This window comes from Rana temporaria (assembly GCF_905171775.1).
Source record: "Rana temporaria chromosome 13 unlocalized genomic scaffold, aRanTem1.1 scaffold_420_arrow_ctg1, whole genome shotgun sequence".
In the NCBI taxonomy this organism is placed as follows: Eukaryota; Metazoa; Chordata; class Amphibia; order Anura; family Ranidae; genus Rana; species Rana temporaria.
In genome coordinates, this window is record NW_024404497.1 from 112,293 (window position 1) to 137,131 (window position 24,839).

The 24,839-nt window shown below is 49.2% G+C and overlaps 3 protein-coding genes across 3 annotated transcripts in view; all 3 read left to right on the forward strand.

Annotated features, from left to right (window-relative positions):
* The window catches only part of VPS4A (vacuolar protein sorting 4 homolog A), a gene marked incomplete in the record, with an annotated part of 17,460 nt that extends 12,587 nt beyond the window's left edge, over positions 1-4,873 (forward strand). The window contains 3 exon segments of the mRNA XM_040334534.1: positions 2,213-2,432; positions 2,506-2,646; positions 4,353-4,873. Of these exon segments, the coding sequence (XP_040190468.1) occupies positions 2,213-2,432; positions 2,506-2,646; positions 4,353-4,454 (463 nt within the window).
* Positions 4,874-15,924: 11,051 nt separating this feature from the next.
* On the forward strand, positions 15,925-16,287 carry LOC120922003 (early nodulin-75-like). Its single transcript, XM_040334533.1, has one exon. It carries the CDS (start codon positions 15,925-15,927, stop codon positions 16,285-16,287), a length of 363 nt encoding a protein of 120 aa, XP_040190467.1.
* Positions 16,288-17,220: 933 nt separating this feature from the next.
* The window catches only part of PDF (peptide deformylase, mitochondrial), a 37,027-nt gene continuing 29,408 nt past the window's right edge, over positions 17,221-24,839 (forward strand). Inside the window, exons 1-2 of the mRNA XM_040334531.1 lie at positions 17,221-17,368; positions 19,160-19,715. Coding sequence (XP_040190465.1) covers positions 17,342-17,368; positions 19,160-19,715 — 583 coding nt within the window. The 5' untranslated portion in view covers positions 17,221-17,341. The remainder of the gene's footprint in view (positions 17,369-19,159; positions 19,716-24,839) is intronic.

Consider the following 24,839-nt stretch of genomic DNA (forward strand, 5'->3'; position numbering starts at 1 on the left):
GGGCGCAGTGCAGTCATACAAGCGGATTAGGTAAGTACACCGGGTAGGTGGGGGAGGGGCGCAGTCATACAAGCGGATTAGGTAAGTACACAGGGTAGGTAGGGGGAGGGGCGCAGTGCAGTCATACAAGCGGATTAGGTAAGTACACAGGGTAGGTGGGGGAGGGGCGCAGTCATACAAGCGGATTAGGTAAGTACACAGGGTAGGTAGGGGGAGGGGCGCAGTGCAGTCATACAAGCGGATTAGGTAAGTACACAGGGTAGGTAGGATAGGTGGGGGAGGGGCGCAGTGCAGTCATACAAGCGGATTAGGTAAGTACACAGGGTAGGTGGGGGAGGGGCGCAGTCATACAAGCGGATTAGGTAAGTACACAGGGTAGGTAGGGGGAGGGGTGCAGTCATACAAGCGGATTAGGTAAGTACACAGGGTAGGTGGGGGAGGGGCGCAGTCATACAAGCGGATTAGGTAAGTACACAGGGTAGGTAGGGGGAGGGGTGCAGTCATACAAGCGGATTAGGTAAGTACACAGGGTAGGTAGGGGAGGGGCGCAGTCATACAAGCGGATTAGGTAAGTACACAGGGTAGGTAGGGGCGCAGTCATACAAGCGGATTAGGTAAGTACACAGGGTAGGTAGGGGCGCAGTCATACAAGCGGATTAGGTAAGTACACAGGGTAGGTAGGATAGGTGGGGGGAGGGGCGCAGTACAGTCATACAAGCGGATTAGGTAAGTACACAGGGTAGGTAGGGGGAGGGGCGCAGTGCAGTCATACAAGCGGATTAGGTAAGTACACAGGGTAGGTAGGATAGGTGGGGGAGGGGCGCAGTGCAGTCATACAAGCGGATTAGGCAAGTACACAGGGTAGGTAGGGGGAGGGGCGCAGTCATACAAGCGGATTAGGTAAGTACACCGGGTAGGTAGGGGGAGGGGCGCAGTCATACAAGCGGATTAGGTAAGTACACAGGGTAGGTAGGATAGGTGGGGGAGGGGCGCAGTGCAGTCATACAAGCGGATTAGGCAAGTACACAGGGTAGGTGGGGGAGGGGCGCAGTCATACAAGCGGATTAGGTAAGTACACAGGGTAGGTAGGGGGAGGGGCGCAGTCATACAAGCGGATTAGGTAAGTACACCGGGTAGGTAGGGGGAGGGGCGCAGTCATACAAGCGGATTAGGTAAGTACACCGGGTAGGTAGGGGCGCAGTCATACAAGCGGATTAGGTAAGTACACAGGGTAGGTAGGGGGAGGGGCGCAGTCATACAAGCGGATTAGGTAAGTACACAGGGTAGGTAGGGGCGCAGTCATACAAGCGGATTAGGTAAGTACACAGGGTAGGTAGGGGGAGGGGCGCAGTGCAGTCATACAAGCGGATTAGGTAAGTACACAGGGTAGGTAGGATAGGTGGGGGGAGGGGGGCAGTCATACAAGTCAAGCGAGCCGATTAGGTAAGTACACAGGGTAGGTAGGGGGAGGAGCGCAGTCATACAAGCGGATTAGGTAAGTACACAGGGTAGGTAGGGGCGCAGTCATACAAGCGGATTAGGTAAGTACACAGGGTAGGTAGGGGGAGGGGCGCAGTGCAGTCATACAAGCGGATTAGGTAAGTACACAGGGTAGGTAGGGGGAGGGGCGCAGTGCAGTCATACAAGCGGATTAGGTAAGTACACAGGGTAGGTAGGATAGGTGGGGGGAGGGGGGCAGTCATACAAGTCAAGCGAGCGGATTAGGTAAGTACACAGGGTAGGTAGGGGGAGGGGCGCAGTCATACAAGCGGATTAGGTAAGTACACAGGGTAGGTAGGGGCGCAGTCATACAAGCGGATTAGGTAAGTACACAGGGTAGGTAGGGGGAGGGGCGCAGTGCAGTCATACAAGCGGATTAGGTAAGTACACAGGGTAGGTAGGGGGAGGGGCGCAGTGCAGTCATACAAGCGGATTAGGTAAGTACACAGGGTAGGTAGGATAGGTGGGGGGAGGGGGGCAGTCATACAAGTCAAGCGAGCGGATTAGGTAAGTACACAGGGTAGGTAGGGGGAGGGGCGCAGTCATACAAGCGGATTAGGTAAGTACACAGGGTAGGATAGGTGGGGGGAGGGGCGCAGTCATACAAGCGGATTAGGTAAGTACACAGGGTAGGTAGGATAGGGAGGGGCTCGTCTCTTTATAGGCCATGCATGCGCTGCGTTTTTCATAGAACACGATTTTCTATTGTCAGGTTTGAGAAGCGAATTTACATCCCGCTACCGGAGGAGGCGGCCAGAGCTCAGGTGTTCCGCCTCCACCTGGGGAACACCCCCCACAGCCTCAGCGAGGTGAATATTCGTGAGTTGGCGCAGAAAACAGACGGCTACTCGGGGGCGGATATCAGCGTCATCGTGCGCGACGCATTAATGCAGCCGGTGCGCAAAGTGCAGTCCGCCACCCACTTCAAGAAGGTAAAGAGCCTCAGGATCTCGTGTTTTAGGGTATCCGTGTGAAGGACGTTCTGATTGGTTGTTCTTCTGTCAGGTACGGGGCCCGTCTCGTACTAACCCCGGGGCCACTGTGGACGACCTGCTCACGCCGTGTTCCCCTGGAGACCCCGGAGCCATTGAGATGACCTGGATGGAGGTGCAAGGAGATAAACTCCTGGAGCCCATCGTCTGCATGGTAGGTGTCCCATGAGAGGCCGGCCAATCATTCATGGATCGCAGGAAGACGCTGTGATTGGTTCCTTCCAGGGACCATCTTTTAGCTTTAAATGGCAATTCTATCTTTTTGAACTTTTTCCATATTTAGGGTGTAACCCCGGCCCCGCCCCCTCTCTCCTCATTGGCTGACTGAATTTGACAGCAGTGGGAGCCAATGGCGGGGGGGGGGATTGAGGGGGCTCGGGTGAGTATTATGGAGAGATTGAGGGGGCTCGGGTGAGTGTTGTGAGGGAATGAGGGGGCTCGGGTGAGTATTGTGAGGGAATGAGGGGGCTTGGGTGAGTATTGGGAGGGAATGAGGGGGCTCTGGTGAGTATTAGGGGGGAATGGAGGGGGCTCGGGTAAGTATTGGGAGGGAATGAGGGGGCTCGGGTAAGTATTGGGAGGGAATGAGGGGGCTCGGGTGAGTATTAGGGGGGGGTTAAGGGGGCTCGGGTGAGTATTAGGGGGGGGGTTGAGGGGGCTCGGGTGAGTATTAGGGGGGAATGGAGGGGGCTCGGGTGAGTATTAGGGGGGAATGGAGGGGGCTCGGGTAAGTATTGGGAGGGAATGAGGGGGCTCGGGTGAGTATTAGGGGGGGATTAAGGGGGCTCGGGTGAGTATTAGGGGGGAATGGAGGGGGCTCGGGTAAGTATTGGGGGGGTTCGGGTGAGTATTAGGGGGGAATGGAGGGGGCTCGGGTAAGTATTGGGAGGGAATGAGGGGGCTCGGGTAAGTATTGGGAGGGAATGAGAGGGCTCGGGTGAGTATTAGGGGGGATTAAGGGGGCTCGGGTGAGTATTAGGGGGGGGTTGAGGGGGCTCGGGTGAGTATTAGGGGGGGGGTTGAGGGGGCTCGGGTGAGTATTAGGGGGGAATGGAGGGGGCTCGGGTGAGTATTAGGGGGGAATGGAGGGGGCTCGGGTGAGTATTAGGGGGGAATGGAGGGGGCTCGGGTAAGTATTGGGAGGGAATGAGAGGGCTCGGGTGAGTATTAGGGGGGGAATGAGGGGGCTCGGGTGAGTATTGTGAGGGAATGAGGGGGCTCGGGTGAGTATTGGGAGGGAATGAGGGGGCTCGGGTGAGTATTGTGGAGAGATTGAGGGGGCTCGGGTGAGTATTGGGAGGGAATGAGGGGGCTCGGGTGAGTATTGTGGAGGGAATGAGGGGGCTCGGGTGAGTATTAGGGGGGAATGGAGGGGGCTCGGGTGAGTATTAGGGGGGAATGGAGGGGGCTCGGGTAAGTATTGGGAGGGAATGAGAGGGCTCGGGTGAGTATTAGGGGGGGGAATGAGGGGGCTCGGGTGAGTATTGGGAGGGAATGAGGGGGCTCGGGTGAGTATTGGGGAGGGAATGAGGGGGCTCGGGTGAGTATTAGGGGGCTCGGGTGAGTATTAGGGGGGAATGGAGGGGGCTCGGGTAAGTATTGGGAGGGAATGAGGGGGCTCGGGTGAGTATTAGGGGGCTCGGGTGAGTATTAGGGGGGAATGGAGGGGGCTCGGGTAAGTATTGGGAGGGAATGAGGGGGCTCGGGTAAGTATTGGGGGGGCTCGGGTGAGTATTAGGGGGAGGGGCACACAGGAGGCTTTTTATCTTCACATCCCCTTTAAGCCCAGATAGGATTGGGGGAGGGGGGGTGGGGTGTGTGGACGATCTAACCCGTTTCTGGTGTTTTTCTGCCCCCCAGTCCGACATGCTGCGATCTTTGGTTACGACTCGGCCCACCGTGAATTCTGAGGATCTGCTAAAAGTGAAGAAATTTACAGAAGACTTTGGGCAGGAAGGATGAACCCCATTGGGCACCATGAGGGGGAGGGGCATCATGTTTGCTTGCTTGTCTCTAAGTGCCCCCACCGGTAACATGGCAGGAAGATATCGGCCCCTCCCCCTTATCCAGGACTCCTCGTGTCCCCTGTGGCCCCGCACTGCCTGGGGGGGGCTCCGCTCTCCTTCCACAAGATTCTGAGGTTTACATTCATTTGCCATCAGTTACCAAATCATATGACTGCCTTCCCTTCCCCCTCCCAACCTGCAGGGGGAGCCCCTCTTTTCCCAACTGACTTCTGATTGACTGTAATGCCCCCCAATCCCTTCCATGTCCTCCGGGAGCATCGATTGGGTGGCTTCGATGTCTCCCCGCCCCCCCCAATCCCTGCGCAATACTGGAGATGAGTGTTCCGCTGTGTAAATATATCTTATTTCAGTTCATTTCTGTCGTCTTGTTCTTCAGTGAAGTTCTACACACAATACGATCCACACTGAAATCATCCGAATCCGAGATATTATCACACGTTCTACACTGAAATCATCCGAATCCGAGATATTATCACACGTTCTACACTGAAATCATCCGAATCCGAGATATTATCACATGTTCCACACTGAAATCATCCGAATCCGAGATATTATCACACGATCCACACTGAAATCATCCGAATCCGAGATATTACCACACGATCCACACTGAAATCATCCGAATCCGAGATATTATCACACGATCCACACTGAAATCATCCGAATCCGAGATATTATCACACCTTCTACACTGAAATCATCCGAATCCGAGATATTATCACACGATCCACACTGAAATCATCCGAATCCGAGATATTATCACACCTTCTACACTGAAATCATCCGAATCCGAGATATAATCACACGTTCCACACTGAAATCATCCGAATCCGAGATATTATCACACCTTCTACACTGAAATCATCCGAATCCGAGATATTATCACACCTTCCACACTGAAATCATCCGAATCCGAGATATTATCACACGTTCCACACTGAAATCATCCGAATCCGAGATATTATCACACATTCCACACTGAAATCATCCGAATCCGAGATATTATCGCATGTTCCACACTGAAATCATCCGAATCCGAGATATTATCACACCTTCTATACTGAAATCATCCGAATCCGAGATATTATCACACCTTCTATACTGAAATCATCCGAATCCGAGATATTATCACACATTCCACACTGAAATCATCCGAATCCGAGATATTATCACACCTTCCACACTGAAATCATCCGAATCCGAGATATTATCACACGTTCCACACTGAAATCATCCGAATCCGAGATATTATCACACATTCCACACTGAAATCATCCGAATCCGAGATATTATCACATGTTCCACACTGAAATCATCAGAATCCGAGATATTATCACACCTTCTATACTGAAATCATCCAAATCCGAGATATTATCACACCTTCTATACTGAAATCATCCGAATCCGAGATATTATCACACCTTCTATACTGAAATCATCCGAATCCGAGATATTATCACACCTTCTATACTGAAATCATCCGAATCCGAGATATTATCACACATTCCACACTGAAATCATCCGAATCCGAGATATTATCACATGTTCCACACTGAAATCATCTGAATCCGAGATATTATCACACGTTCTACACTGAAATCATCCGAATCCGAGATATTATCACACGTTCCACGCTGAAATCATCTGAATCCGAGATATTATCACACGTTCTACACTGAAATCATCCGAATCCGAGATATTATCACACGTTCCACACTGAAATCATCTGAATCCGAGATATTATCACATGTTCCACACTGAAATCATCCGAATCCGAGATATTATCACACGTTCCACACTGAAATCATCCGAATCCGAGATATCACACGTTCTATACTGAAATCATCCGAATCCGAGATATTATCACACCTTCTACACTGAAATCATCCGAATCCGAGATATTATCACACGTTCCACACTGAAATCATCCGAATCCGAGATATTATCACACCTTCTACACTGAAATCATCCGAATCCGAGATATTATCACACCTTCTATACTGAAATCATCCGAATCCGAGATATTATCACACGTTCCACACTGAAATCATCCGAATCCGAGATATTATCACACGTTCTACACTGAAATCATCCGAATCCGAGATATTATCACACGATCCACACTGAAATCATCCGAATCCGAGATATTATCACACGTTCCACACTGAAATCATCCGAATCCGAGATATTATCACACCTTCTACACTGAAATCATCCGAATCCGAGATATTATCACACCTTCTACACTGAAATCATCCGAATCCGAGATATTATCACACGATCCACACTGAAATCATCCGAATCCGAGATATCACACGATCCACACTGAAATCATCCGAATCCGAGATATTATCACACGTTCTATACTGAAATCATCCGAATCCGAGATATTATCACACGTTCTACACTGAAATCATCCGAATCCGAGATATTATCACACGTTCTATACTGAAATCATCCGAATCCGAGATATTATCACACCTTCCACACTGAAATCATCCGAATCCGAGATATTATCACACGTTCCACACTGAAATCATCCGAATCCGAGATATTATCACACATTCCACACTGAAATCATCCGAATCCGAGATATTATCACATGTTCCACACTGAAATCATCCGAATCCGAGATATTATCACACCTTCTATACTGAAATCATCCGAATCCGAGATATTATCACACCTTCTATACTGAAATCATCCGAATCCGAGATATTATCACACCTTCTATACTGAAATCATCCGAATCCGAGATATTATCACACATTCCACACTGAAATCATCTGAATCCGAGATATTATCACATGTTCCACACTGAAATCATCTGAATCCGAGATATTATCACACGTTCTACACTGAAATCATCCGAATCCGAGATATTATCACACGTTCCACACTGAAATCATCTGAATCCGAGATATTATCACACGTTCTACACTGAAATCATCCGAATCCGAGATATTATCACACGTTCCACACTGAAATCATCTGAATCCGAGATATTATCACATGTTCCACACTGAAATCATCCGAATCCGAGATATTATCACACGTTCCACACTGAAATCATCCGAATCCGAGATATTATCACACGTTCTATACTGAAATCATCCGAATCCGAGATATTATCACACGTTCTACACTGAAATCATCCGAATCCGAGATATTATCACACGTTCTATACTGAAATCATCCGAATCCGAGATATTATCACACCTTCTACACTGAAATCATCCGAATCCGAGATATTATCACACGATCCACACTGAAATCATCCGAATCCGAGATATTATCACACGATCCACACTGAAATCATCCGAATCCGAGATATTATCACACGTTCTATACTGAAATCATCCGAATCCGAGATATTATCACACGTTCTACACTGAAATCATCCGAATCCGAGATATTATCACACGTTCTATACTGAAATCATCCGAACCCGAGATATTATCACACCTTCCACACTGAAATCATCCGAATCCGAGATATTATCACACGTTCCACACTGAAATCATCCGAATCCGAGATATTATCACACGTTCCACACTGAAATCATCCGAATCCGAGATATGATCACACATTCCACACTGAAATCATCCGAATCCGAGATATTATCACACGTTCCACACTGAAATCATCCGAATCCGAGATATTATCACACCTACACTGAAATCATCCGAATCCGAGATATTATCACACGATCCACACTGAAATCATCCAAATCCGAGATATTATCACACCTTCTATACTGAAATCATCCGAATCCGAGATATGATCACACCTTCTATACTGAAATCATCCGAATCCGAGATATTATCACACCTTCTACACTGAAATCATCCGAATCCGAGATATTATCACACCTTCCACACTGAAATCATCCGAATCCGAGATATTATCACACCTTCTACACTGAAATCATCCGAATCCGAGATATTATCACACGATCCACACTGAAATCATCTGAATCAGAGATATTATCACACGTTCCACACTGAAATCATCCGAATCCGAGATATTATCACACGTTCCACACGGAAATCATCCGAATCCGAGATATTATCACACGTTCCACACTGAAATCATCCGAATCCGAGATATTATCACACGTTCTATACTGAAATCATCCGAATCCGAGATATTATCACACGTTCCACACTGAAATCATCCGAATCCGAGATATTATCACACGTTCTATACTGAAATAATCCGAATCCGAGATATTATCACACGTTCTATACTGAAATCATCCGAATCCGAGATATTATCACACGTTCTATACTGAAATCATCCGAATCCGAGATATTATCACACCTTCTATACTGAAATCATCCGAATCCGAGATATCACACGTTCCACACTGAAGTCATCCGAATCCGAGATATTATCACACCTTCTAAACTGAAATCATCCGAATCCGAGATATTATCACACGTTCCACACTGAAATCATCTGAATCCGAGATATGATCACACCTTCTACACTGAAATCATCCGAATCCGAGATATTATCACACGTTCTACATTGAAATCATCCGAATCCGAGATATTATCACACGTTCCACACTGAAATCATCCGAATCCGAGATATTATCACACGTTCCACACTGAAGTCATCCGAATCCGAGATATTATCACACCTTCTAAACTGAAATCATCCGAATCCGAGATATTATCACACGTTCCACACTGAAATCATCTGAATCCGAGATATGATCACACCTTCTACACTGAAATCATCCGAATCCGAGATATTATCACACGTTCCACACTGAAATCATCTGAATCCGAGATATTATCACATGTTCCACACTGAAATCATCCGAATCCGAGATATTATCACACGTTCCACACTGAAATCATCCGAATCCGAGATATTATCACACGTTCTATACTGAAATCATCCGAATCCGAGATATTATCACACGTTCTACACTGAAATCATCCGAATCCGAGATATTATCACACGTTCTATACTGAAATCATCCGAATCCGAGATATTATCACACCTTCTACACTGAAATCATCCGAATCCGAGATATTATCACACGATCCACACTGAAATCATCCGAATCCGAGATATTATCACACGATCCACACTGAAATCATCCGAATCCGAGATATTATCACACGTTCTATACTGAAATCATCCGAATCCGAGATATTATCACACGTTCTACACTGAAATCATCCGAATCCGAGATATTATCACACGTTCTATACTGAAATCATCCGAATCCGAGATATTATCACACGTTCCACACTGAAATCATCCGAATCCGAGATATTATCACACGTTCCACACTGAAATCATCCGAATCCGAGATATTATCACACGTTCCACACTGAAATCATCCGAATCCGAGATATGATCACACATTCCACACTGAAATCATCCGAATCCGAGATATTATCACACGTTCCACACTGAAATCATCCGAATCCGAGATATTATCACACCTACACTGAAATCATCCGAATCCGAGATATTATCACACGATCCACACTGAAATCATCTGAATCAGAGATATTATCACACGTTCCACACTGAAATCATCCGAATCCGAGATATTATCACACGTTCCACACGGAAATCATCCGAATCCGAGATATTATCACACGTTCCACACTGAAATCATCCGAATCCGAGATATTATCACACGTTCTATACTGAAATCATCCGAATCCGAGATATTATCACACGTTCCACACTGAAATCATCCGAATCCGAGATATTATCACACGTTCTATACTGAAATCATCCGAATCCGAGATATCACACGTTCTATACTGAAATCATCCGAATCCGAGATATTATCACACGTTCTATACTGAAATCATCCGAATCCGAGATATTATCACACCTTCTATACTGAAATCATCCGAATCCGAGATATCACACGTTCCACACTGAAGTCATCCGAATCCAAGATATTATCACACCTTCTAAACTGAAATCATCCGAATCCGAGATATTATCACACGTTCCACACTGAAATCATCTGAATCCGAGATATGATCACACCTTCTACACTGAAATCATCCGAATCCGAGATATTATCACACGTTCTACATTGAAATCATCCGAATCCGAGATATTATCACACGTTCCACACTGAAATCATCCGAATCCGAGATATTATCACACGTTCCACACTGAAGTCATCCGAATCCGAGATATTATCACACCTTCTAAACTGAAATCATCCGAATCCGAGATATTATCACACGTTCCACACTAAAATCATCTGAATCCGAGATATGATCACACCTTCTACACTGAAATCATCCGAATCCGAGATATTATCACACGTTCCACACTGAAATCATCCGAATCCGAGATATTATCACACGTTCCACACTGAAATCATCCGAATCCGAGATATTATCACACCTTCTATACTGAAATCATCCGAATCCGAGATATTATCACACCTTCTACACTGAAATCATCCGAATCCGAGATATTATCACACGTTCCACACTGAAATCATCCGAATCCGAGATATTATCACATGTTCCACACTGAAATCATCCGAATCCGAGATATTATCACACGTTCCACACTGAAATCATCCGAATCCGAGATATTATCACACCTTCTACACTGAAATCATCCGAATCCGAGATATTATCACACCTTCCACACTGAAATCATCCGAATCCGAGATATTATCACACGTTCTACACTGAAATCATCCGAATCCGAGATATTATCACACGTTCCACACTGAAATCATCCGAATCCGAGATATTATCACACGTTCCACACTGAAATCATCCGAATCCGAGATATTATCACACGTTCCACACTGAAATCATCCGAATCCGAGATATTATCACACGTTCCACACTGAAATCATCCGAATCCGAGATATTATCACACCTTCTACACTGAAATCATCCGAATCCGAGATATTATCACACGTTCCACACTGAAATCATCCGAATCCGAGATATTATCACACGTTCTATACTGAAATCATCCGAATCCGAGATATTATCACACGTTCCACACTGAAATCATCCGAATCCGAGATATTATCACACGTTCTATACTGAAATCATCCGAATCCGAGATATTATCACACGTTCCACACTGAAATCATCCGAATCCGAGATATTATCACACGTTCCACACTGAAGTCATCCGAATCCGAGATATTATCACACCTTCTAAACTGAAATCATCCGAATCCGAGATATTATCACACGTTCCACACTGAAATCATCTGAATCCGAGATATGATCACACCTTCTACACTGAAATCATCCGAATCCGAGATATTATCACACGTTCTATACTGAAATCATCCGAATCCGAGATATTATCACACGTTCCACACTGAAATCATCCGAATCCGAGATATTATCACACCTTCTATACTGAAATCATCCGAATCCGAGATATTATCACACCTTCTACACTGAAATCATCCGAATCCGAGATATTATCACACGTTCCACACTGAAATCATCCGAATCCGAGATATTATCACATGTTCCACACTGAAATCATCCGAATCCGAGATATTATCACACGTTCCACACTGAAATCATCCGAATCCGAGATATTATCACACCTTCTACACTGAAATCATCCGAATCCGAGATATTATCACACCTTCTATACTGAAATCATCCGAATCCGAGATATTATCACACGTTCTACACTGAAATCATCCGAATCCGAGATATTATCACACGTTCCACACTGAAATCATCCGAATCCGAGATATTATCACACGTTCCACACTGAAATCATCCGAATCCGAGATATTATCACACGTTCCACACTGAAATCATCCGAATCCGAGATATTATCACACGTTCAACACTGAAATCATCCGAATCCGAGATATTATCACACCTTCTACACTGAAATCATCCGAATCCGAGATATTATCACACCTTCCACACTGAAATCATCCGAATCCGAGATATTATCACACGTTCTACACTGAAATCATCCGAATCCGAGATATTATCACACGTTCCACACTGAAATCATCCGAATCCGAGATATTATCACACGTTCCACACTGAAATCATCCGAATCCGAGATATTATCACACGTTCCACACTGAAATCATCCAAATCCGAGATATTATCACACGTTCCACACTGAAATCATCCGAATCCGAGATATTATCACACCTTCTACACTGAAATCATCCGAATCCGAGATATTATCACACCTTCTACACTGAAATCATCCGAATCCGAGATATTATCACACGTTCCACACTGAAATCATCCGAATCCGAGATATTATCACACCTACACTGAAATCATCCGAATCCGAGATATTATCACACGTTCCACACTGAAATCATCCGAATCCGAGATATTATCACACCTTCTACACTGAAATCATCCGAATCCGAGATATTATCACACGATCCACACTGAAATCATCCGAATCCGAGATATTATCACACCTTCTACACTGAAATCATCCGAATCCGAGATATTATCACACCTTCTATACTGAAATCATCCGAATCCGAGATATTATCACACCTTCTACACTGAAATCATCCGAATCCGAGATATTATCACACCTTCTACACTGAAATCATCCGAATCCGAGATATTATCACACCTTCTACACTGAAATCATCCGAATCCGAGATATTATCACACCTTCTACACTGAAATCATCCGAATCCGAGATATTATCACACCTTCCACACTGAAATCATCCGAATCCGAGATATTATCACACCTTCTATACTGAAATCATCCGAATCCGAGATATTATCACACGTTCCACACTGAAATCATCTGAAGATATTATCACACCTTCTACACTGAAATCATCCGAATCCGAGATATTATCACACGATCCACACTGAAATCATCCGAATCCGAGATATTATCACACGTTCCACACTGAAATCATCCGAATCCGAGATATTATCACACCTTCCACACTGAAATCATCCGAATCCGAGATATTATCACACGTTCTATACTGAAATCATCCGAATCCGAGATATTATCACACGTTCCACACTGAAATCATCCGAATCCGAGATATTATCACACGTTCCACACTGAAGTCATCCGAATCCGAGATATTATCACACCTTCTAAACTGAAATCATCCGAATCCGAGATATTATCACACGTTCCACACTGAAATCATCCGAATCCGAGATATTATCACACGTTCCACACTGAAATCATCCGAATCCGAGATATTATCACACCTTCTACACTGAAATCATCCGAATCCGAGATATTATCACACGTTCTACACTGAAATCATCCGAATCCGAGATATTACACCTTCTACACTGAAATCATCCGAATCCGAGATATTATCACACGTTCCACACTGAAATCATCCGAATCCGAGATATTATCACACGTTCTACACTGAAATCATCCGAATCCGAGATATTATCACACCTTCTACACTGAAATCATCCGAATCCGAGATATTATCACACCTTCTATACTGAAATCATCCGAATCCGAGATATTATCACACCTTCTACACTGAAATCATCCGAATCCGAGATATTATCACACCTTCCACACTGAAATCATCCGAATCCGAGATATTATCACACGTTCCACACTGAAATCATCCGAATCCGAGATATCACATGTTCCACACTGAAATCATCCGAATCCGAGATATTTTCACACGTTCCACACTGAAATCATCCGAATCCGAGATATTATCACACCTACACTGAAATCATCCGAATCCGAGATATTATCACACCTTCTATACTGAAATCATCCGAATCCGAGATATTATCACACCTTCTACACTGAAATCATCCGAATCCGAGATATTATCACACCTTCTACACTGAAATCATCCGAATCCGAGATATTATCACACCTTCCACACTGAAATCATCTGAAGATATTATCACACATACGTCGTCCAGTGGGGGTTGCCGGGTCCGTGCGTCGCTGGCGGGGGTTGCCGGGTCCGTGCGTCGCAGGCGGGGGTTGCCGGGTCCGTACGTCGCCCGGCGGGGGTTGCCGGGTCCGTACGTCGCCCGGCAGGGGTTGCCGGGTCCGTACGTCGCCCGGCGGGGGTTGCCGAGTCCGTACGATGCTCGGCGGGGGTTGCCGGGTCCGTACGTCGCCCGGCGGGGGTTGCCGGGTCCGTACGTCGCCCGGCGGGGGTTGCCGGGTCCGTACGTCGCCAGGCGGCGGTTGCCGGGTCCGTACGATGCCCGGCGGGGGTTGCCGTGTCCGTACGATGCCCGGCGGGGGTTGCCGGGTCCGTAGGTCGCCCGGCGGGGGTTGCCGGGTCCGTACGATGCCCGGCGGGGGTTGCCGGGTCCGTAGGTCGCCCGGCGGGGGTTGCCGGGTCCGTACGATGCCCGGCGGGGGTTGCCGGGTCCGTACGATGCCCGGCGGGGGTTGCCGGGTCCGTACGTCGCCCGGCGGGGGTTGCCGGGTCCGTACGTCGCCCGGCGGGGGTTGCCGGGTCCGTATGGCGTCCGGCGGGGGTTGCCGGGTCCGTATGGCGTCCGGTGGGGGTTGCCGTGTCCGTACGTCGCCCGGTGGGGGTTGCCGGGTCCGTATGGCGTCCGGTGGGGGTTGCCGGGTCCGTATGGCGTCCGGTGGGGGTTGCCGGGTCCGTAGGTCGCCCGGTGGGGGTTGCTCCTGTGCTCCACTGAATGTAATGCACATCGTACTGCACTACATTCTCTGGCCGGGGACACCGAGAAGTTGACCTGGAAGTGACATCAAATACGTTGATTTCCGGGTCACAAGAGGGGGAGGAGAAAGGTTCCTCTTCTGAGCCAATCAGAAGGGGTTTATGGTGATATGAGGGGATTGCTGACCCTCCCTCATGATGAGGCTGGGACGGGAAGTACCCCTCCCCCCATCGCACCATTCACTCAGGTTCGGGTCACCGATGCGTTTCTGGAGCGGCTCCGGGAATTCTTGACGCATTTTTGGTTCAATGGAGAATCTCCAGAAAAACGTGAAATGACATTTTGTAGCAATTTGTGTTTTTTATTCTGACCAACAAAAAATCCAAACTGCAAAAATCAGCAGAAACGAATCCAAAGCAAAGTAACGCGGCCCTGGGGCCCCCACATGACAACACGGGGCCCCCACATGACAACACGGGGCCCCCACATGACAACACGGGGCCCCCACATGACAACACGGGGCCCCCACATGACAACACGGGGTCCCCGCATGACAACACGGGGCCCCCACATGACAACACGGGGCCCCCACATGACAACACGGGGTCCCCACATGACAACACGGGGCCCCCACATGACAACACGGGGCCCCCACATGACAACACGGGGCCCCCACATGACAACACGGGGCCCCCACATGACAACACGGGGCCCCCACATGACAACACGGGGCCCCCACATGACAACACGGGGCCCCCACATGACAACACGGGGCCCCTCACATGACAACACGGGGCCCCCACATGACAACACGGGGCCCCCACATGACAACACGGGGCCCCCACATGAGAACACGGGGCCCCCACATGACAACACGGGGCCCCCACATGACAACACGGGGCCCCCACATGACAACACGGGGCCCCCACATGACAACACGGGGCCCCCACATGACAACACGGGGCCCCCACATGACAACACGGGGCCCCCACATGACAACACGGGGCCCCCACATGACAACACGGGGCCCCCACATGACAACACGGGGCCCCCACATGACAACACGGGGCCCCCACATGACAACACGGGGCCCCCACATGACAACACGGGGCCCCTCACATGACAACACGGGGCCCCCACATGACAACACGGGGCCCCCACATGACAACACGGGGCCCCCACATGAGAACACGGGGCCCCCACATGACAACACGGGGCCCCCACATGACAACACGGGGCCCCCACATGACAACACGGGGCCCCCACATGACAACACGGGGCCCCCACATGACAACACGGGGCCCCCACATGACAACACGGGGCCCCCACATGAGAACACGGGGCCCCCACATGACAACACGGGGCCCCCACATGACAACATGTTCCCTGCCAGGGGCCCCACACAGCATACAATGTGATCCCTGCCAGGGGCCCCACACAGCATGCAATGTGATCCCTGCCAGGGGCCCCACACAGCATGCAATGTGATCCCTGCCAGGGGCCCCACACAGCATACAAAGTGATCCCTGCCAGGGGCCCCACACAGCATGCAATGTGATCCCTGCCAGGGGCCCCACACAGCATGCAATGTGATCCCTGCCAGGGGCCCCACACAGCATGCAATGTGATCCCTGCCAGGGGCCCCACACAGCATACAAAGTGATCCCTGCCAAGGGCCCCACACAGCATGCAAAGTGATCCCTGCCAGGGGCCCCACACAGCATGCGTACGGGGCCCCTGGCAGTGATCACTTTGCATTCTGTGTGTGGCCCCTGGCAGTGATCACTTTGCATTCTATGGGGCCCCTGGCAGTGATCACATTGCACCCTGTGGGGCCCCTGGCAGTGATCACATTGCACCCTGTGGGGCCCCTGGCAGTGATCACATTGCACCCTGTGGGGCCCCTGGCAGTGATCACTTTGCACCATGGGGCCCCTGGCAGTGATCACATTGCATTCTATGGGGCCCCTGGCAGTGATCACATTGCACCCTGTGGGGCCCCTGGCAGTGATCACATTGTATTCTGTGTGGGACACCAGGCAGTGATTGGACGGATTCTATACGGTCAGCCTCCTCCGATCAATGTGGAGAGACACGTGACCTTGACAGCGATTCTGGGAGGAGCTACACTGACCATGTGACAGGAAACTACAACTCCCAGCATCCTCTGCAGCTGGATGACGCGTAATTTCCGCGCCGGAGAGGTGAGTGCTGTGTGGGGGAGGGAAGGACACATAGAAGAGAACAGAGGAAAGTCAGGGGGTCCTCACAGCTCAAACACTCCCCCCCTCCCCCATAGGGGGCTCAAACACTGCCCCCCTCCACCATAGGGGGCTCAAACACCTCCCCCCCCCTCCCCCATAGGGGGCTCAAACACTCCCCCCCTCCTCCCCCATAGGGGGCTCAAACACTGCCCCCTCCCCCATAGGGGGCTCAAACACTGCCCCCTCCCCCATAGGGGGCTCAAACACTCCCCCCTCCTCCCCCATAGGGGGCTCAAACACTCCCCCATAGGGGGCTCAAACACTCCCCCCCTCCCCCATAGGGGGCTCAAACACCCCCCCCCTCCCCCATAGGGGGCTCAAACACTCCCCCCCTCCCCCATAGGGGGCTCAAACACTGCCCCCCTCCACCATAGGGGGCTCAAACACTCCCCCATAGGGGGCTCAAACACTGCCCCCTCCCCCATAGGGGGCTCAAACACTGCCCCCCTCCCCCATAGGGGGCTCAAACACTGCCCCCCTCCCCCATAGGGGGCTCAAACACTCCTCCCCCATAGGGGGCTCAAACACTGCCCCCCTCCCCCATAGGGGGCTCAAACACTGCCCCCCTCCCCCATAGGGGGCTCAAACACTCCCCCCCTCCCCCATAGGGGGCTCAAACACTCCCCCCTCCTCCCCCATAGGGGGCTCAAACACTCCCCCCTCCTCCCCCATAGGGGGCTCAAACACTCCTCCCCCATAGGGGGCTCAAACACTCCCCCCCCTCCCCCATAGGGGGCTCAAACACTCCCCCCCTCCCCCATAGGGGGCTCAAACACTGCCCCCCTCCCCCAAAGGGGGCTCAAACACTGCCCCCCTCCCCCAAAGGGGGCTCAAACACTGCCCCCCTCCCCCATAGGGGGCTCAAACACTGCCCCCCTCCCCCAAAGGGGGCTCAAACACTGCCCCCCTCCCCCATAGGGGGCTCAGGCACTTCCCCCCCCTCCCCCATAGGGGGCTCAAACACTCCCCCCCCCCCCCGTCCCCCATAGGGGGCTCAAACACTGCCCCCTCCCCCAAAGGGGGCTCAAACACTCCCCCCCCTCCCCCTCCCCCATAGGGGGCTCAGGCACTTCCCCCCCCCTCCCCCATAGGGGGGGTCACATTCTATTTTTTTAATCATGAAAGTGTCTTTTCCCCAAGAATTGCATCTGAAAGATCGCTGTGCAAATCCCGTGTGACATAAAATATTTCAGCAGCCGCCATTTTATTCCCCGGGGTCTCTGCTAAGAATATAAAATGTTTGGATTTTTCTAGCAAAAAAAGATTTTAATTTGTAAAAAAAATAAATGTCAGAAAAAGGCGTGAAAAAGTTAAAGTTACGCCCAAGCACATAAACCCCTCCCCCCCCCCACATAAACACAGACGCATGCTGGGGGGCGCCTGAAAGCGTTGATTAGATATCGCCGCGCATGCCGGATATTTCTTCCCCCTCCATAACGCTAAACAATTCCATCGTGTGTACTTACCTCAGTCCTGAGTGCTCCTCCCCCTCCTTCTGCAGGGGAGGGAGCTTCAGCACACAGCCTGTGATTGACAGCCTCGGTTCTGTGTCCCTCCTATCAGCTCTCAGAGCGTGGCTTTAGCTCCCCGCTTTCTGAAAGCTCAGACAAGCTGTATAAATGTGTGTCCCCAGAGGCCGCTCCCCTCTCCGGGGACACTCGGGTCATGTGGGCGGGATTATCAATGGAATGAACTTTATTGATCTCCTGATTGGATGTTTTGTGTTTTCAGGCAGTCATGAATGGATCCTGCGCGGTGTTCGCTCTTCTCCGATCTTCTCACACTTTACTCCTCGGGGGTCTGCAGGCGTCTCACCGAAGCTCCTCCTCCTGGGCCGGCCTTAAGAAGCGCAGTTATTGGAGGTACCTGAAGAGGTCAGTCCTAGGCACCCCGCCCCCGCCGTACAAGCGAGTGACGCAGACCGGAGATCCCGTCTTACGCGGTCAGGCTCAGCGCGTTCCTCCAGAACACATCCCCCGCCCCGAGACGCAGGCCTTACTGCAGAGGATGACGCAGGTTCTGAGGGGGTGTGGCTGTGTGGGACTGAGCGCCCCCCAGCTGGGGGTTCCTCTACGTGTCATGGTGCTGGAACTCCCCCAACATCTCTGCCAGATGGTTCCTCCCGATGTGCGGGCGGCTCGAGAAATGGAACCTTTCCCACTCAAGATCTTCATTAACCCGACCATGAGGATCCTGGAATCCCGAACAATCCACTTCCCGGAGGGGTGCAGCAGTGTGCAGGGCTTCTCCGCCATCGTCCCCCGCTGCTACTCTGTGCAGGTGACAGGTGAGTCCATTCCACGGGGACACCTGGGAGGGGCGGACACCTGGGAGGGGCGGGCACCTGGGAGGGGCTTCTCCGCCATCGTCCCCCGCTGCTACTCTGTGCAGGTGACAGGTGAGTCCATTCTACGGGGACACCTGGGAGGGGCGGGCACCTGGGAGGGGCGGGCACCTGGGAGGGGCTTCTCCGCCATCGTCCCCCGCTGCTACTCTGTGCAGGTGACAGGTGAGTCCATTCTACGGGGACACCTGGGAGGGGCGGACACCTGGGAGGGGCTTCTCCGCCGTCGTCCCCCGCTGCTACTCTGTGCAGGTGACAGGTGAGTCCATTCTACGGGGACACCTGGGAGGGGCTTCTCCACCATCGTCCCCCGCTGCTACTCTGTGCAGGTGACAGGTGAGTCCATTCCACGGGGACACCTGGGAGGGGCGGGCACCTGGGAGGGGCTTCTCCGCCGTCGTCCCCCGCTGATACTCTGTGCAGGTGACAGGTGAGTCCATTCCACGGGGACACCTGGGAGGGGCGGGCACCTGGGAGGGGCTTCTCCACCATCGTCCCCCGCTGCTACTCTGTGCAGGTGACAGGTGAGTCCATTCCACGGGGACACCTGGGAGGGGCGGGCACCTGGGAGGGGCTTCTCCGCCATGGTCCCCCGCTGCTACTCTGTGCAGGTGACAGGTGAGTCCATTCTACGGGGACACCTGGGAGGGGCGGGCACCTGGGAGGGGCTTCTCCGCCATGGTCCCCCGCTGCTACTCTGTGCAGGTGACAGGTGAGTCCATTCCACGGGGACACCTGGGGGGGAGGGGCTTAGCCTGTCTGTCATTAAACCCCGCCTTCATAACACTAGAATAAAGTGAAACTCCGCCCAAAACTATAGAATCCCCATCAGATATTTAAAGCTAAATTCAGTCAAAAAAGGTTGAAAACCAAAACAAGGGAAATAACGGGCAGTCTGTAGATGTGTCCCTCCCCCGAGGAGCCGCCAGTCTCCTCCTCCATTCATAGAAGCCGCACTGTGCATGGAGGAGGCCGAGGATCGTTCCTCTGATGGAAGGGTCTATAGGAGCTTGCGGGGGAGGGGAGGGGGGCAGTGCAGAGGGGAGGAGCCACATAACCTGATCCCTCCCTCCTCTGTAGTGCCGCCTCCTGTCCCATGTGAAGCGATACCAACTCCTCCTCTTATCCCCGGCTGGAGGTCTCCAGAGTGGTGGCGCCACCAGGAAGGAGGAGAAATCGGTCAGTGTGAAGAAAAACATCGAGTGATGTGCTGCGGACCGCCCACAAAGCAGGCGCAGCGCCCTGTTCCTGCGGGATTGCTACACTTATCCATAGACTTCTATTCTATCTCCGGGAATGCTACACTTATCCATAGACTTCTATTCTATCCCCGGGATTGCTACACTTATCCATAGACTTCTATTCTATCCCCGGGATTGCTACACTTATCCATAGACTTCTATTCTATCCCGGGATTGCTACACTTATCCATAGACTTCTATTCTATCCCCGGGATTGCTACACTTATCCATAGACTTCTATTCTAATCTCCGGGATTGCTACACTTATCCATAGACTTCTATTCTATCCCCGGGATTGCTACACTTATCCATAGACTTCTATTCTATCTCGGGATTGCTACACTTATCCATAGACTTCTATTCTATCCCCGGGATTGCTACACTTATCCATAGACTTCTATTCTATCTCCGGGATTGCTACACTTATCCATAGACTTCTATTCTATCTCCGGGATTGCTACACTTATCCATAGACTTCTATTCTATCTCTGGGATTGCTACACTTATCCATAGACTTCTATTCTATCTCCGGGATTGCTACACTTATCCATAGACTTCTATTCTATATCTCCGGGATTGCTACACTTATCCATAGACTTCTATTCTATCTCCGGGATTGCTACACTTATCTATAGACTTCTATTCTATCTCCGGGATTGCTACACTTATCCATAGACTTCTATTCTATCCCCGGGATTGCTACACTTATCCATAGACTTCTATTCTATCCCCGGGATTGCTACACTTATCCATAGACTTCTATTCTATCTCCGGGATTGCTACACTTATCCATAGACTTCTATTCTATCCCCGGGATTGCTACACTTATCCATAGACTTCTATTCTATCCCCGGGATTGCTACACTTATCCATAGACTTCTATTCTATCTCCGGGATTGCTACACTTATCCATAGACTTCTATTCTATCTCCGGGATTGCTACACTTATCCATAGACTTCTATTCTATCTCCGGGATTGCTACACTTATCCATAGACTTCTATTCTATCCCCGGGATTGCTACACTTATCCATAGACTTCTATTATATCCCCGGGATTGCTACACTTATCCATAGACTTCTATTCTATCTCCGGGATTGCTACACTTATCCATAGACTTCTATTCTATCTCCGGGATTGCTACACTTATCCATAGACTTCTATTCTATCTCCGGGATTGCTACACTTATCCATAGACTTCTATTCTATCTCCGGGATTGCTACACTTATCCATAGACTTCTATCTCCGGGATTGCTACACTTATCCATAGACTTCTATTCTATCTCGGGATTGCTACACTTATCCATAGACTTCTATTATATCCCGGGATTGCTACACTTATCCATAGACTTCTATTCTATCTCCGGGATTGCTACACTTATCCATAGACTTCTATTCTATCCCCGGGATTGCTACACTTATCCATAGACTTCTATTCTATCTCCGGGATTGCTACACTTATCCATAGACTTCTATTCTATCCCCGGGATTGCTACACTTATCCATAGACTTCTATTCTATCTCCGGGATTGCTACACTTATCCATAGACTTCTATTCTATCTCCGGGATTGCTACACTTATCCATAGACTTCTATTCTATCTCCGGGATTGCTACACTTATCCATAGACTTCTATTCTATCTCCGGGATTGCTACACTTATCCATAGACTTCTATTCTATCCCCGGGATTGCTACACTTATCCATAGACTTCTATTCTATCTCCGGGATTGCTACACTTATCCATAGACTTCTATTCTATCCCCGGGATTGCTACACTTATCCATAGACTTCTATTCTATCTCCGGGATTGCTACACTTATCCATAGACTTCTATTCTATCTCTGGGATTGCTACACTTATCCATAGACTTCTATTCTATCTCCGGGATTGCTACACTTATCCATAGACTTCTATTCTATCTCCGGGATTGCTACACTTATCCATAGACTTCTATTCTATCTCCGGGATTGCTACACTTATCCATAGACTTCTATTCTATCTCCGGGATTGCTACACTTATCCATAGACTTCTATTCTATCTCCGGGATTGCTACACTTATCCATAGACTTCTATTCTATCTCCGGGATTGCTACACTTATCCATAGACTTCTATTCTATCCCGGGATTGCTACACTTATCCATAGACTTCTATTCTATCTCCGGGATTGCTACACTTATCCATAGACTTCTATTCTATCTCCGGGATTGCTACACTTATCCATAGACTTCTATTCTATCCCGGGATTGCTACACTTATCCATAGACTTCTATTCTATCTCTGGGATTGCTACACTTATCCATAGACTTCTATTCTATCTCCGGGATTGCTACACTTATCCATAGACTTCTATTCTATCTCCGGGATTGCTACACTTATCCATAGACTTCTATTCTATCCCGGGATTGCTACACTTATCCATAGACTTCTATTCTATCTCCGGGATTGCTACACTTATCCATAGACTTCTATTCTATCCCGGGATTGCTACACTTATCCATAGACTTCTATTCTATCTCCGGGATTGCTACACTTATCCATAGACTTCTATTCTATCTCCGGGATTGCTACACTTATCCATAGACTTCTATTCTATCTCCGGGATTGCTACACTTATCCATAGACTTCTATTCTATCTCCGGGATTGCTACACTTATCCATAGACTTCTATTCTATCCCCGGGATTGCTACACTTATCCATAGACTTCTATTCTATCTCCGGGATTGCTACACTTATCCATAGACTTCTATTCTATCCCCGGGATTGCTACACTTATCCATAGACTTCTATTCTATCCCCGGGATTGCTACACTTATCCATAGACTTCTATTCTATCTCCGGGATTGCTACACTTATCCATAGACTTCTATTCTATCCCCGGGATTGCTACACTTATCCATAGACTTCTATTCTATCCCCGGGATTGCTACACTTATCCATAGACTTCTATTCTATCCCCGGGATTGCTACACTTATCCATAGACTTCTATTCTATCCCCGGGATTGCTACACTTATCCATAGACTTCTATTCTATCCCCGGGATTGCTACACTTATCCATAGACTTCTATTCTATCCCCGGGATTGCTACACTTATCCATAGACTTCTATTCTATCCCCGGGATTGCTACACTTATCCATAGACTTCTATTCTATCCCCGGGATTGCTACACTTATCCATAGACTTCTATTCTATCCTCCGGGATTGCTACACTTATCCATAGACTTCTATTCTATCTCCGGGATTGCTACACTTATCCATAGACTTCTATTCTATCCCCGGGATTGCTACACTTATCCATAGACTTCTATTCTATCTCCGGGATTGCTACACTTATCCATAGACTTCTATTCTATCTCCGGGATTGCTACACTTATCCATAGACTTCTATTCTATCTCCGGGATTGCTACACTTATCCATAGACTTCTATTCTATCCCCGGGATTGCTACACTTATCCATAGACTTCTATTCTATCCCCGGGATTGCTACACTTATCCATAGACTTCTATTCTATCCCCGGGATTGCTACACTTATCCATAGACTTCTATTCTATCTCCGGGATTGCTACACTTATCCATAGACTTCTATTCTATCCCCGGGATTGCTACACTTATCCATAGACTTCTATTCTATCCCCGGGATTGCTACACTTATCCATAGACTTCTATTCTATCCCCGGGATTGCTACACTTATCCATAGACTTCTATTCTATCTCCGGGATTGCTACACTTATCCATAGACTTCTATTCTATCCCCGGGATTGCTACACTTATCCATAGACTTCTATTCTATCCCCGGGATTGCTACACTTATCCATAGA

What these genes read in the sequence shown, in the direction of transcription:
- LOC120922003 (XM_040334533.1), top strand. Translation starts at nt 15,925, where the DNA reads ATGACAACACGGGGCCCCTCACATGACAACACGGGGCCCCCACATGAC.